At 44.1% G+C, this 13,219-nt stretch overlaps 1 protein-coding gene across 1 annotated transcript in view; it reads right to left on the bottom strand.

The window, feature by feature from the left end:
* atoh8 (atonal bHLH transcription factor 8) overlaps positions 1-13,172 on the bottom strand; it is a 14,764-nt gene extending 1,592 nt beyond the window's left edge. The window contains exons 1-3 of the mRNA XM_019881656.1: positions 11,544-13,172; positions 11,314-11,469; positions 10,081-10,272 (exon numbers count right to left, since the gene is read on the bottom strand). Coding sequence (XP_019737215.1) covers positions 10,081-10,272; positions 11,314-11,469; positions 11,544-12,188 — 993 coding nt within the window. The 5' untranslated portion in view covers positions 12,189-13,172. The remainder of the gene's footprint in view (positions 1-10,080; positions 10,273-11,313; positions 11,470-11,543) is intronic.
* Positions 13,173-13,219: the final 47 nt, after the last annotated feature.

The raw sequence follows: 13,219 nt of genomic DNA, 5'->3' as shown, positions 1-13,219 counted from the left end.
GTATATACAACAATATACAGTTTCATGGGGTAGAATACTTTATTTTCCCTTCATTTTAAGTTTTTTAGCAAGCGCTAAAAGCTTATTGGTCCTCTCCATCTTTTTCCACTCTCTTTTTAGCCAACTCCTCTTGTTTTTACATAGGCTGTCGAAAGGCGCTTGAGATCGAGTAGTTATTTTTCAGTAGAAGTGTCTGTTTTCGGTGTTTCACCGAGGTTGCGTGACTCTGTAAAGCTTTCCATCCTCTCGATCCGTATAGAATGACATCGTCACACACTGTACACAGAGCTTTACCGGCGACATCGAGCTTTTTCACGAAATCCGACACAAGCACAATGGTTCCTCTTTACTGTTTTCTACTGGGGACACCGTCAGCTTTCTATCCAACCAGTCCCATCGAAACGTGTTTTTCAGAGCCGCATCTATCTGACGCACTTTAGCTTCGCCGCGAGTCTCGATAACATTCGGCATTCGCGAGAAAGGGGTTTAGGAAGGCGAACACGGATTGGTTGTGATTTATATTTGCCGATATAGCGACCAATCACAACAAGTAAGACATCATACACGTCCAATCGCAGGGCTGTTTACAATTGGAAGATGGAAAGACTGATCGGGAGAGCTCGTGAAAACTCGACGATAAGGTACCTGACCCCCCTAAAATTTTCTCAACGGATTTAGACGATTCACAAAAATGATCAATTTAAGAAATAAAACGGCGGATTTCTGCGTATCCGCGGAAAATTGCCATCACTGAACTATGAAAATTGAAACTAATTCATCAAAACAGAAAATCAAGCGAAGAAATCACGAAATAAATTCTATAGCCCCCCCAAAGAATTAATTTGGAATTTCCTTGAGCGTAGCTCCAACAGAACGATCAGATATCAGTAAAATGTAGGAGACTGGACTGTCTCAGAAGTGTTTGTTATTTATTCCTTTGTTGTGTACTGTATTCACAAACGAGGAAATCACAAAAGAAATACTGTAGGGGGGCCAAAGAATTTATTTTGTGATTTCCTGGCTTGATTTTCTGGTAAAAAAAAACAACAGACAGCTCTCCCTTTTTTTGGAGCTGCAACAAAAACTTGCTACATAAAGCAGCGACACAGTTCACTGAACCAACAGCAAGTTATAACATTGTAAGCATGTCTCCAGCGAGGAGCCATCTTGGGGCCGACATATTACTGTAATGAGTAATACACAAGGCGCACCGGATTTTAAGGCGCGTTGTGGGCTTTTAAGAAAATGGAAGACTTTTTGGTGCGCCTTATAATGCGGAAATGTGGTACCTGTAAAGCAATGTTTGAAATTTTTGGGAATATAGTTTGTGGTATATTTGATTTAAACTCTTAAAAGGCATTTGTCACCACTTTTGGTGAGTGTCAATTGCACACTATTTGTGTTGGGCCTCAGTCCTTATCTCACTTTATGTGTGCAAATTGTAAGGTGACCAATGCCCTCGCCTTCAAGACAACCAACAGTGTCCGAAAATAATATGGCCTTTGTCTTGACACAGAACAATTGTGCCTCAAGGTTTCACCCTTTCAGGGACAGCGGTTACGACAGTGGACAGCTTCTCATGTTATCAGGTTACATGTTATCAGGAGTGCATGAAAGGGTTAAAGAAGCAGCGGCACGGTGGACGACTGGTTAGCACGTCCGCCTCACAGTGCAGAGGTACAGGGTTTGATTCGGGCTCGGGCCTTCCTGTGTGGAGTTTGCATGCTTCGGTTTTCCTCCCACATTCCCAAAATATGCATGGCAGGCTAATGGAACACTCTAAACCAAGGGTGCCCAAACTTTTTGGACCAAAGATCTACTTTTTGATCAACCAAGCTCCCGCGATCGACCCATTACCGCGCAACGGCGCATACGCACGCACTTGCACACGCATGCCATGATGAGCAACAGCAATAACGGCTCCGAAGATGAACGAAACAGAATAATAAAGTAGACCCAAGAATTTCTAAATAGGAAATCACTGCCTACCTTAGTGGGAGACCTGACACGGATGCATGTGACGCACTTTTGCAGCCCATTAATTATCGGAGCTCACGCGTACCGTTTTAAAATGCTTCTCTCTGCCCTCCGGATTGCCATTCTTTGCCAGTGCCATCGGTGAATTGTACACGAAACAAACTTTGACTGATAATAACAAAAATTAAAGCTATATTGCAACAGCTGTGATCGCAAGCTGTAATTGCAGACTGTTGAGCGCTAATAACTTCCGGTGACGCAGGTCACTTGGCACTGTAGGTTAAAGGTGACCTGCTTTATTTTATTTTGTTTTTTAAATAGCTTTTGTGAAAGTGAGACTGATAGGATGCTTTGAGTGAAGTTGCATTAGCACAAAAAATATATTACTAACATGCACAAAGACACACAAATGTTTGTTTGTTTGTTTGTTTTTTCCTCGATGCCCCCTTGCAATCGACTTGGTGCCAGTCCGCGAGCTACCGGTCGATCGCGATCGACGTAATGCCCCCCTCTGCTCTAAACTGTCCCTAGGTGTGAGTGTGAGCGCGGATGGTTGTTCGTCTCTGTGTGCCCTGCGATTGGCTGGCAACCAGTTCAGGGTGTCCCCCCGCCGACTACCCGAAAACAGCTGGAATCGGCACCAGCACAACCGCGACCCTCATGAGCAGGCGTCGGCAACCCAAAATGTTGAAAGAACCATGTTGGACCAAAAAAAACAAAAGACAAATATGTCCGGAGCTGCAAAAAATTAAAAGTCTAATCTATATTAGCTATCTTAGCCTCCTATGAAAATGACTAAACTGGCTACAAATACACAATGAGCCTTCACGATTAAATGTTTTTTTTTCCCTGCAATGCATCTTGTAGAGAAGGGCTGCCCAACTTTTTTGATGGAAGATCTACTTTTCGATCAACCAACCTCCCGCGATCGACCCGTAACCACACGCGTGCATTAACATGCATTTACACACGCATGCCATAATGAGCAACAGCCATAATGGCTCCTAAAATGATCGAGGCATGGGACGCCTTTTTGCAGCGTGTTAACTATCGTAGTTCACGTCTCACGTTAAAAATGCTTCTCTCAAGCCATCCACATTCCCATTCTTTGCCAGTACATTCGGTGAATTGTACATAAAATGCTGATTTTTTTTCACGACAGCCACCTGCCTGGCATCCCGTCCTGATAATAAAAACGTGTGTCGCAGGCTTTGATGCAAATCCTCATTGACAGAAATGTTGACCTTTAAGATTTATTCGACACATTTTTAAAGCTTGGAAAACATTAAGAATGTTTGTGCCATGTTTGTCCTCATACAGAAACCATATTAATACAAAAAATATATTTCCCTCCCTCATCTTTTTCCATTTTCAAACATTTTTGAATAAGCTCCAGGGAGCCGCTAGGGAGGTGCTAAAGAGCCGCATGCGGCTCTGGAGCCGCAGGTTGCCGAGCGCCGTAAGCTCCAGGGAGCCGCTAGGGAGGTGCTAAAGAGCCGCATGCGCTCATGAGGATAAACAGATTAGAAAATGGATGCATGATTTAAAGAAACTTTCGGCCACTTGAGGGTGCTCTGAAAAGGAGCATGCACTGATTTGGAAAGAGAATTAATGAGAAAATGAGGATTGAAAAAATATTGATATTTTGAGACTTTTTTGGTGGTGGTAGGGGGGGGTGAATTTGAACCGAATGTGTCATCCACTCGTGTTTTGACAAACTCCTCTGGGCCAGTTTCTAAACCATGTGGCCTCATGAGTGTCACGGGTGAGCTGTTGGCAACCTCAGCTGACTTTGGCCCAAGGTGGTGCACACCCTCCACTGGTCACCAGAAGATGATGATTACAAAATTTCACCAGCTAAATGTTCCTGATGTTAACAAGTGGCTTGTGATCTTTGAAACTGCATCTTGCATGCCTGATGCTGAGCAGCAAAAGTTTTACACTTAATTGCAGGATAAAGATGGACAAAAAAAAAACTGTTTTTGTGGCCATTAAAAAAGACACATTATTGACTCTTGAGCTGTGGAGTTAAGTGCTGCTTTTTATTAGATGAAGAAACACACACACACACACACACACACACACACACACACACACACACACACACACACACACACACACGCATACAAACAATATGTAATTATCAATGTATACTGTAAGCTTGTTCACATTCCTTTGAGCCAATGATGGCATGAAACCAAAAAGAAACAAAAGTGTGTTTTTCCTGCTCGCTGTGTATGCAGACTTAGTGTCTCTGAGAATAAAAAAAAAACCTATCTAATTCTTGCCAGACACTCACTCAACTCCTCATCACAGACACACACACACACACACACACACACACACACACACACACACACACACACACACACACACACGCGCGCGCGCGCGCACACACACACACACACACACCGGTCTCTTGCTGTCTTTCCACCAGCTGCTGCTGTCTGACAAACTGATGATGACTGTGTTTTTCCTCTCCTTGTTTCAAAGTATGCTGGAGCAGATGGCTTGGAGAGGCAGAGCGGGGGAATGTGTTGGAAAGCCTGCTGGGGAATGTGCCAAGTGTGTGTGTATGTGTATGTGTGTGTGTCTGTGTGTGTGTGTCTGTGTATGTGTGTGTGTCTGTGTGTGTGTGTCTGTGTGTGTGTGTCTGTGTGTGTGTGTCTGTGTGTGTGTGGTTTCAGTTCGCGTGCCTTTTCACTGCCCTCTGCCCTTCGTGGCGCCAGCTCCACTTCCCTTCCACTCTAAGCATCTGGTGTCTGGGACTTTGAGAACGCGCGCACGCGCACACACACACACACACACACACACACACACGTGCTCGCGCGCACACACTGGCAAGCACATCGAGAGACAGCCTGCTAGCAGGGGGGAAAGCCCTTCCAGAGTTTTCATCTTAAGGAGTAAAATGCGAAACTTGATGCTACAGTTCCACTACATGATAAACAAAAGTGATTTCGTGATTGGATAGTGGATATGAGTAGAATCTAGGTATTATTAAAATCGGATTATATAATCTATAGATTCATACAGTGAATTACCAATCTGGGCCGGCACCAATCTGTGCAAGAAGACAGAACATTTGCCAAGGAAAAGACAGCGATTGGGGCAATCGAAAATCAGCGGAGCTAATCTCACTCCAACCAGATACTCAGTCCATACATCTGTGTTTGTTCTCAACGCTGTGTTGAAGGTGAACCTGACTGCTTTGCAACGATACAAAACATGTTACGTACTCTGCAATGTCTACAACTTCGTTCATTATTCCAAGGACTACAGATTTATAAAATAGATCGGCTAATTAGTACTGTCTCATTATCTTAAAGGTACAAACGTGTCAGAAATGTTGTGTTCTTTGATTACTGGAATAGCAACTGACTCCCAGCATGCTGTGCGCTATCTAGCCTTGACGCTAATGCGAGGCAAAGTCAAAGCAAGCAAAGCTGTCAACAGTTCCAGGTCAGGACCGCGAAGTGAAACAAACAGTCTTGATTTTATTTTTGCGTCTTGGCGCACAATTTTACTGTGAGAGATATTTGAATGGCGTAGTTATTGTAGTTGTTTAAGAGGGCCACACTGTTGTCGAGTCTTTGTCACTGCTTCCAAAGTTTCTCTTAGATCTTGTCAACGTAAGGATATTAAGTGATGACTTCCAAACGAAAACAAACATAAGTTACTATTTCGGGCTTTCTGTTTCAAGCCCAGGTTCTCATTCTGATCTCGACCTCCAACATGGCGGACAAACAACTCGATCCATCCAGAAATAAACACAATCGCCAGCCTGAGTTAGTTAAAGATGCTTTCGGCCTCAATAGGAGAAAACTGTACGCATGTGTTTGTGTGTAAGGGACAGGAAGCAGGATGAAAAATGACATGACAATAAGATGGAAGTCTAACTCTGGGTTATGTTACTCAAAATCATTATGATAGGTTATTTTCTCTACAATTCCAAATTGTTGTGATCTGTTTAAACAATGAATGTGGTAATGTAAACAAGGTCAATTTGATGAAGAAGAACGATGACCACAAATGAAATGATCTTGCATTATATGTTTAGTTCACACGGTTCAGTGATAGTAAGGAGCCTGATCATCCAAAGATTTTAGAATTCAGTTTTCATTTTTCAATGTAGCTTTTATTTTAGAGGCTCCACCCAACTCAAGCAGCTTTGGTGTAGTTTAGCTGCTATCTTAGCTAGCTACATTTAATGTAGAATATCATGTCACTGAGCTCACTACATTTGCTAAGTAGCTTTCACAACACTGCTTGTTTGACAGTGAAGGATGTTACTTAAAATAGTACAAATACAGTTACCGCCGTTTATGGCAAAACTCCCTCCCTATTTGATGGCAAGTACATGCCATAAGTTGATGGCAAAAACTGTAATTTGTCTTGGCCAATTACTGAAGAAAGTTATATCAAAGTAATAAAATAAATACATAATGAAAATAGAAAATTCATGTATTATTAATATTATTATAATACTGATGGAAAAATACGAGTTGTCAGTGTAGGGATGTGTTCCAATAATTATCTATCCATCCATTTTCTAATTCATTTATCCTCACAAGGGTCGCGGGGGGTGCTGGAGGCTATCCCAGCCGTCTTCAGGCAGTCGGCGGGGGACACCCTGAACCGGTTGCCAGCCAATCGCAAGGCACACAGAGATGAACAACTATCCGCACTCACACCCACACCTAGAGACAGTTTAGAGCACAGGTGTCAAAATCAAGGCCCGGGGGCCAGGTGTGGCCCACCACATCATTTTGAGTGGCCCGTGAAAGCAAATCAAAGATGACAACTTCCATGATGCTTGCTAAAATCTGTACCAAAAGTTCAAATTTTCATATGTAATAAATTAGTGACATATTGTTAGCATTTTCTTGCTCCCAAACCTCTCATAACAGTTTCTTAAACAATCGTTGAATCAAACGTTATTCTTGACTTCTTTATATAGTTTCGGTATTCACGGCCCTCCAAGGGAATTGGTAATTATAATGTGGCCCGCGACAAAAATGAGTTTGACACCCCTGGTATAGAGTGTTCCATTATCTTGCCATGCATGTTTTTGGAATGTGGGAGGAAACCGGAGTACCCGGAGAAAACCCACACAGGAAGGCCAGAGCCGGAATCGAACCCTGCAACCTCTGCACTGTAAGGCCGATGTGCTAACCACCGTTCCGCTATTACAATAATTAATGGGGAGACGAGTTTTTGTGTCAAACTCTGAGTGCACTTGAAATGTTTGACAACCCGATTCCAATGAAGTTGGGAGGTTGTGCTAAACAATAAATAAAAACAGAATAAAATGAATTGCAAATCCTGCTGAACCTCTCTTTAATTGAAAACACTACAAAGACGGGAGATTTAATGCTCAGACTGATAAATGTTAAAAAAAAATTTGGGGGGCAAATAATCATGAACTTAGAATTTTATGGCTGCAACACGTTCCAAAAAATCTGGGACAGAGTCATGTTTGCAACTCTATTCCATCACCTTTTCTTTTAACAACATTCAATAAACGTTTGGGTACTGAGGGGGGTAATTGTTGAAGCTTTGTAGGTGGAATTCTTTCCCATTCTTGCTTGATGTACAGCGTCACGCAAGAATGGGTTCACCAGTCCGGGATCTGCGATGTAATATTTTAGGCTTTATAATGCGACACACATTTTCAGTGGGAGACAGGTCTGGATTGCCAGTCGAGTACCCGCAATCTTTTACTCTGAAGCCACGCTGTTGTAACACGTGCAGAATATGATTTGGCATTGTCTTGTTGCAATAAGCAGAGGCGTTGATAACAAAGACGTTGCTTGGATGGCCGCATATGTTTCTCCAAAATCTGTATGTACCTTTCAGCATGAATGGTGCCTTCAAATATGAGTAAGTTACCCATGCCATTGGCACGAACGCAGCACCATACCAACACAGGTGCTGGCTTTGAAACTATTTGTCCAGAACAATCCAAATCGTTCTTTTCCTCTCTGGCCCAGAGGACACGACGTCCACAATTTCAAAAAACATTTTGAAATATGGACTCGTCAGACCACAGAACACTTTTCCACTTTGCATCAGTCCAGCCTAGATAAGCTCAGGCTCAGAGAAGCCGCCGGCATTTCTGAGTGTTATTAATAAATGGCTTTTGCTTTGCATAATACAGTTTTATGTTCCACTTACAGATGCAGCTCAGAACTGTATTTACTGACATTGGTTTTCTGAAGTATGCCCAAGCCCGTGTGGTGATATCCTTGACACACTGATGTCGGTTTTTGATGGAGTGCCACCTGAGGGATCGAAGGTCACAGGCATTCAATGTTGGGTTTTTGGCCCTGCGCGTAGCAATTTCTTCAGATTTTCGAAACCTTTTGATGATATTTTGCATAGTAGAGATTGAAATCCCTAAATTTCTTGCAATTGTACATTGAGGTATATTCTCATTAAACTATTTGACTATTTTCTCACGTAGTTGTTCACAAAGAGGTGACCCTCGCCCCATCTTTGCTTGTGAATGATTGAGCAATTTGGGGAAGCTCCCTTTCTTAGCCACTCATGGCAGCCACTTGGAACCAGTTAGCCTGTTCACCTGTGTAACCGGTTTTTGATGAGCATTCCTCAACTTTCTCAGTCCTTTTTGCCACCTATCCCAGCATTTAAGGAACGTGTTGCGGCTGTAAAATTCGAAGTTAAGTATTATTTGCTAAAAACAATAAAGTGTGTCAGTTTGAACATTAAATATTTTGTCTTGGTAGTATATTCAACTAAATAGAGGTTGAACATGATTTGAACACAACTTTCCAACGCCGTTGCAATTCGGGTTTGTATAGTGGTTTCATGATGACAAGAGGTTGACCCTGGATCATTTTGATCCACTGTTACCCGAGAGCTTCCACTGTAAATGAAAACAAGTGAAATGACAAGAAGGCCACTACCTGTATCAGCAAGTGGTCACTCAGAAAAGTCAGTTTTGCTTTGGCACGTTGTAACTTTGATCGTGTCAATCTATCACTTAGGTCAGAAAATCTGACTGAATGCCAAATACACTGAGAGGACTTCAACTATTAGCACAACCAACAGAGAGGAGGTGGAATGTTCATTTGCAAAACTACTGTGCACAACTGCAGCATATTTAAAGAGGATGAGAGAAGCCCCCCCCTCCGCCACACTCATTTCAACGTTTGCCAGGCTTTGGGGGAAAAAAGGAAAGGATGAAACGAACTCAATCACAATTCTGGAGGGTTTCTGGCAAATGGATAGGTATGGAAGAGTTTGAATTTCACAGTTACCTCGTACATACTACAACTCCCTCACGGTTGAGTTAAAGGATGAGATTCTTTAATCATGGCTGTGTAATACTTGCTGACAGAATTTTTCATTTTATTTATTTATTTAGTTTTATAATAGGGTACTGAAAAGTGGGACCCCGTTCAACAGAAATCAATAAAGATGCGTACCACCTGAACTGAACCAAATCATACGGCTTAAAGAAATGGAGGACACGTGTTTGTGTCAAAGGGGGTGATCATCCCGACATACTTTAACCCTTTCAGGGACAGCGGTTACTGCAGTGAACAGCTGATCATGTTATCAGGTTACAGGTTATCATTATTGGTGCATGAAAGGGTTAAGAAAAAAAAAACTGCGATACAAAGGACTTCTGTTCTGATCGGAGAGAAGTGGAGGACACTACAGTATCAGGAAAAAAGAAACGCACCAACAACACTACAGTTCAGTCAAGTGGTCATCAAAAAAGAATGAGTCAGCATAACGGCTGGAATTCTGCAAACCTGGACAGGAAGGCAACAGGCCAGAGCACAAATTGTTGGGCTGAGGTCTGGCCAGTGAGTCAAGGGTTTCATCCGGTCTCATAAATGATCAATATTATGATGAAACCTGACAATATTCTTCCAAAATAATCAGACTAAGACACTACGTTACCTTCAGTCAGAAAAAAAAAAACCAACAATGTTGCCAGTTTGTGTGTGGCACAGCGTTGATCCTCTCATCATGAGCCCACGGCCATTAAAATGTATCAAGTGAGTAGTGAGGCCAACATTTAATTTCTGGGACATGAGACTCAGGCAAACAGTGAGAATAAAGGCTCACCTTCCTCTTCTTGCTCCGACCCTCAGCCTGCAGGGTCCTAGTGCACTGCTCCACACACTGAGAGAAGCTTTGACTGCCACGGTCGGGACTGTAGTCCAGCTCGGCCAACTGAGCCAGGGACAGGATGTAGTTGCACGCTATCCGTAATATCGCTAACTTGGATAGCTTCTGCCCATAAGAGTAGCAAGGCACCTGCAATGAAATTGTGCCAGAGGAAAACAGGATATCATTAACAAGCTTAGGATGCTCGTGGGCTACCTTCAGCAACAACCGGCGGTGTTTTCTAATCAGCATAACAGAAACCTAAGCGAGTATGGAAAACAGTTATTGTGATATACTGTCTCTATTTCCCCTTCCAAACCTGTCAAAAAAAAAAATTAAATGGAATGTTGGCTGCTCACATTGTCCAATAAAAGGTAGCCATTATTTGCATGACTCCTGTTTGCAAGATTTATTGCCTTTATCAAGATCTGCATTTCTTCCAAGGCTCATGCACACCTCGGAAAGGTTTTAGGTCATTCCTGATGAAAGCAGCATTTTTTTTTTTTTTTTTTTTTTTAAGTGGGGGCGGTGCAATCTCATGCAAGATGTGTGGTCGACATATTTTGCTGCTATATATATTTGACAAGTATACAGTGGTGAGTATTTTTCCAGAAAGCGACTAATCGCAAACGTATCACGTAAACGTATTTTTCTGGGGCTTTTGGAGACTCAAGACTCCTTCCCGGCTGCAGTCAGAGCAGTACATACGAACACAATCGGGACACGTGCAAAGCCGCAGCTGTCGGATTCTAACCAAGCCGCTAAATTTTTACACAGTCAATTCAGTGTCACGAAACACAAAATAAACTCGCCCCACCCAGTCCATAATCGAGCAATCAAGTACACTGTATACTGCTCATCTAAAACACTGCAGCACTGCTTAGCTTCGACGTGATAGTACTTCAATGGAGTCCAACTGTCGCTTTAAAATGGCGTCTCTTTGCCCAGCCTGGCTGCCGAGTCAACTCACTCATACTTTGCTTCATGTACGTGAGCAAATCCAAAATGTAATGCTCAGGAAAACAAACTTGGATCTTCCCAGTTACAATCGTGACCATCGAGAAGAATAAATCTCAGGTTTTCTGAGGTCAAAAATGATCCCCCGTAAAATTGTTTCAGAGTGAGTCATTTTGAAAAGAATATATCTGTGTTCATTGTTTGTGCGCTTCCAGTGTGCGTCCCCACTCTCACCTGTTTCCTCAAAGCCTCAAAGGCCGCACTGATGGTGTGGACCCGGGTTCTCTCACGGGCGTTTGCTAGGAGCCTCCTTGTCTGCTGGATGGCTTTGACCTCCGGCAGACGTCCGGCTCCGTCTGCACTCGTTCCCATCCGCTTCCTTGAAGACTCCTAGCAGCAAGGGGGGGTGAAAATATATCACTTCAGCTCTACTAGTGATAAGTATAGTAACATTTTGATTGTACCTTGGGAGAGTGACCCTGAAGCTCTCCATGCTCGTGGCCTTGAGAGTTCAGAGACGTTTGAGAGACGGGCCGAGCTGTAGTTTGGCCCGACATTGATGGTTCCATGGAGAAGGTCGGGGGGTTGGGTGAAAGGCTCCGAATGTTGCCGGACGACGTCACCACGGGGAAGGTGGAGCGGGGGCCTGGTTTGAATCTGTTTGAAAGCGGCTGAGATATGGCCGTGGGCCAGTGGATGATCTCTGGATTGGCAAACGGAGAGGTGGGTAACTGAGAAAGTTTGGAAGCGATGGCGCTCCCGATCCTCATGTCCAGAGCGCCGCTCTGCGGCGGCGGTGCGACCATGATGCCGGGCACTCCTGAGACGACCCCGGCGGCACTGGTCTCATGTGACACCGTTAGGTGTCTGTGGAGTGGAGCCAACCTGTTGACATTGCAAGGCTTCACGTGAGCGTCCTCCAGCATGTCCCCTTCCGATGTGTCCACCGTGTATGCTTTCATCCTGTCAGGTTCAAATCCACTGAAAAGTTTTTTAGGCTCACGAGATTTTCTTTTGAACTTCTTGTGAGAGCTTTGCATTGGCATAATCACTGGGTCTTTGCAGGGGGATTGGATCCAGTTATTGGTCAGTGGATGAGGGTCCTTCATTTTTCAGCCAATCAAAGCAGTCACCCAAATAAAAATCAAATCAAATATATACATATATATATTTACATAAAAGAATCAAAGCGAGACTGTGATTTGTTTAAAGCATGGAAAGTTGCAAAAGCGAAGCCCACCGCCGCGCCGCGCTGACAGCGGCTGCGCTGTCATGTGTTACTTGAACTTTACCAGCAGGTTTCGTGTGGCTCCACTCTGTCTACATAGCAGCATCCTGAACAAGCCACGCTCGTTCACAAAGCTGTGAAACACATGCGATTCCAGACGAGTCGTCCCCGGCTATCGCGGCATGAAGCAAGAGAGAGATATAGCTTTCTTCCTCAGCGTGGGGCGCCCGTTCTTTTTGTTTCTCTCTGGGAAAGCAGTTCGGGCGAGCACACAAAGTCACACACTCAAGCTACAGTGAAGCTGTGACGGTCTAAGTGTGGCTCCAGCCAGTCTGCATAGCAGCACTGTGAATAACCCACACTGTTGCGCGTACACACACGCACACACTCGCACACAGGAGCGGTAGTCAAGCTGCAGCGGCTGCTCCGAAAGCAAAGCGGTGCAGAAACACGACAAGAGAAAGTGAATGACCTCACGAAAACAACTCTGACCTGACAAAGGGATAACCAAGCTGCATCCGGAGATGTCACGAGTGATACGCGTTTGAAGCAATGCAAATCTCTTTTGACAGTGTCATCAGAGGCAGGTCAATGTGGGGTGACATCAATGAAACGGATTTAGCTCCCCGATCCAGCACTCGGGTGCCCCGAAATGAGGCTCTGGGTCCCGGTGGAACGTTATGTCACCTGTGTGCTGTCCTTACAGACGACAAATGCGTTGATAGCTCCTCTACGTTCAATCCGAGTGTCCGAGGGGTCCACGGAAGGAGAAGCCCACCGGGAGTCGAGCAGCATGTGGAGCGGTCACGCAAACGTTGAACCTGAGGGTGCTTGGCGTCCGACTGACTGGCTGGCTGGCTGGCTGCAGCGCTCTCTCTCTCGCTCACTCTCTCTTTCTCTGTCACCCCCCCC

The sequence above is a fragment of the Hippocampus comes genome, unplaced genomic scaffold (genome assembly GCF_001891065.2).
Source record: "Hippocampus comes isolate QL1 unplaced genomic scaffold, H_comes_QL1_v1.1 scaffold270, whole genome shotgun sequence".
Classification (NCBI taxonomy): Eukaryota; Metazoa; Chordata; class Actinopteri; order Syngnathiformes; family Syngnathidae; genus Hippocampus; species Hippocampus comes.
Note: the sequence above shows the minus strand (reverse complement) of the source record. Positions and strands in the feature narration are given on the sequence as shown.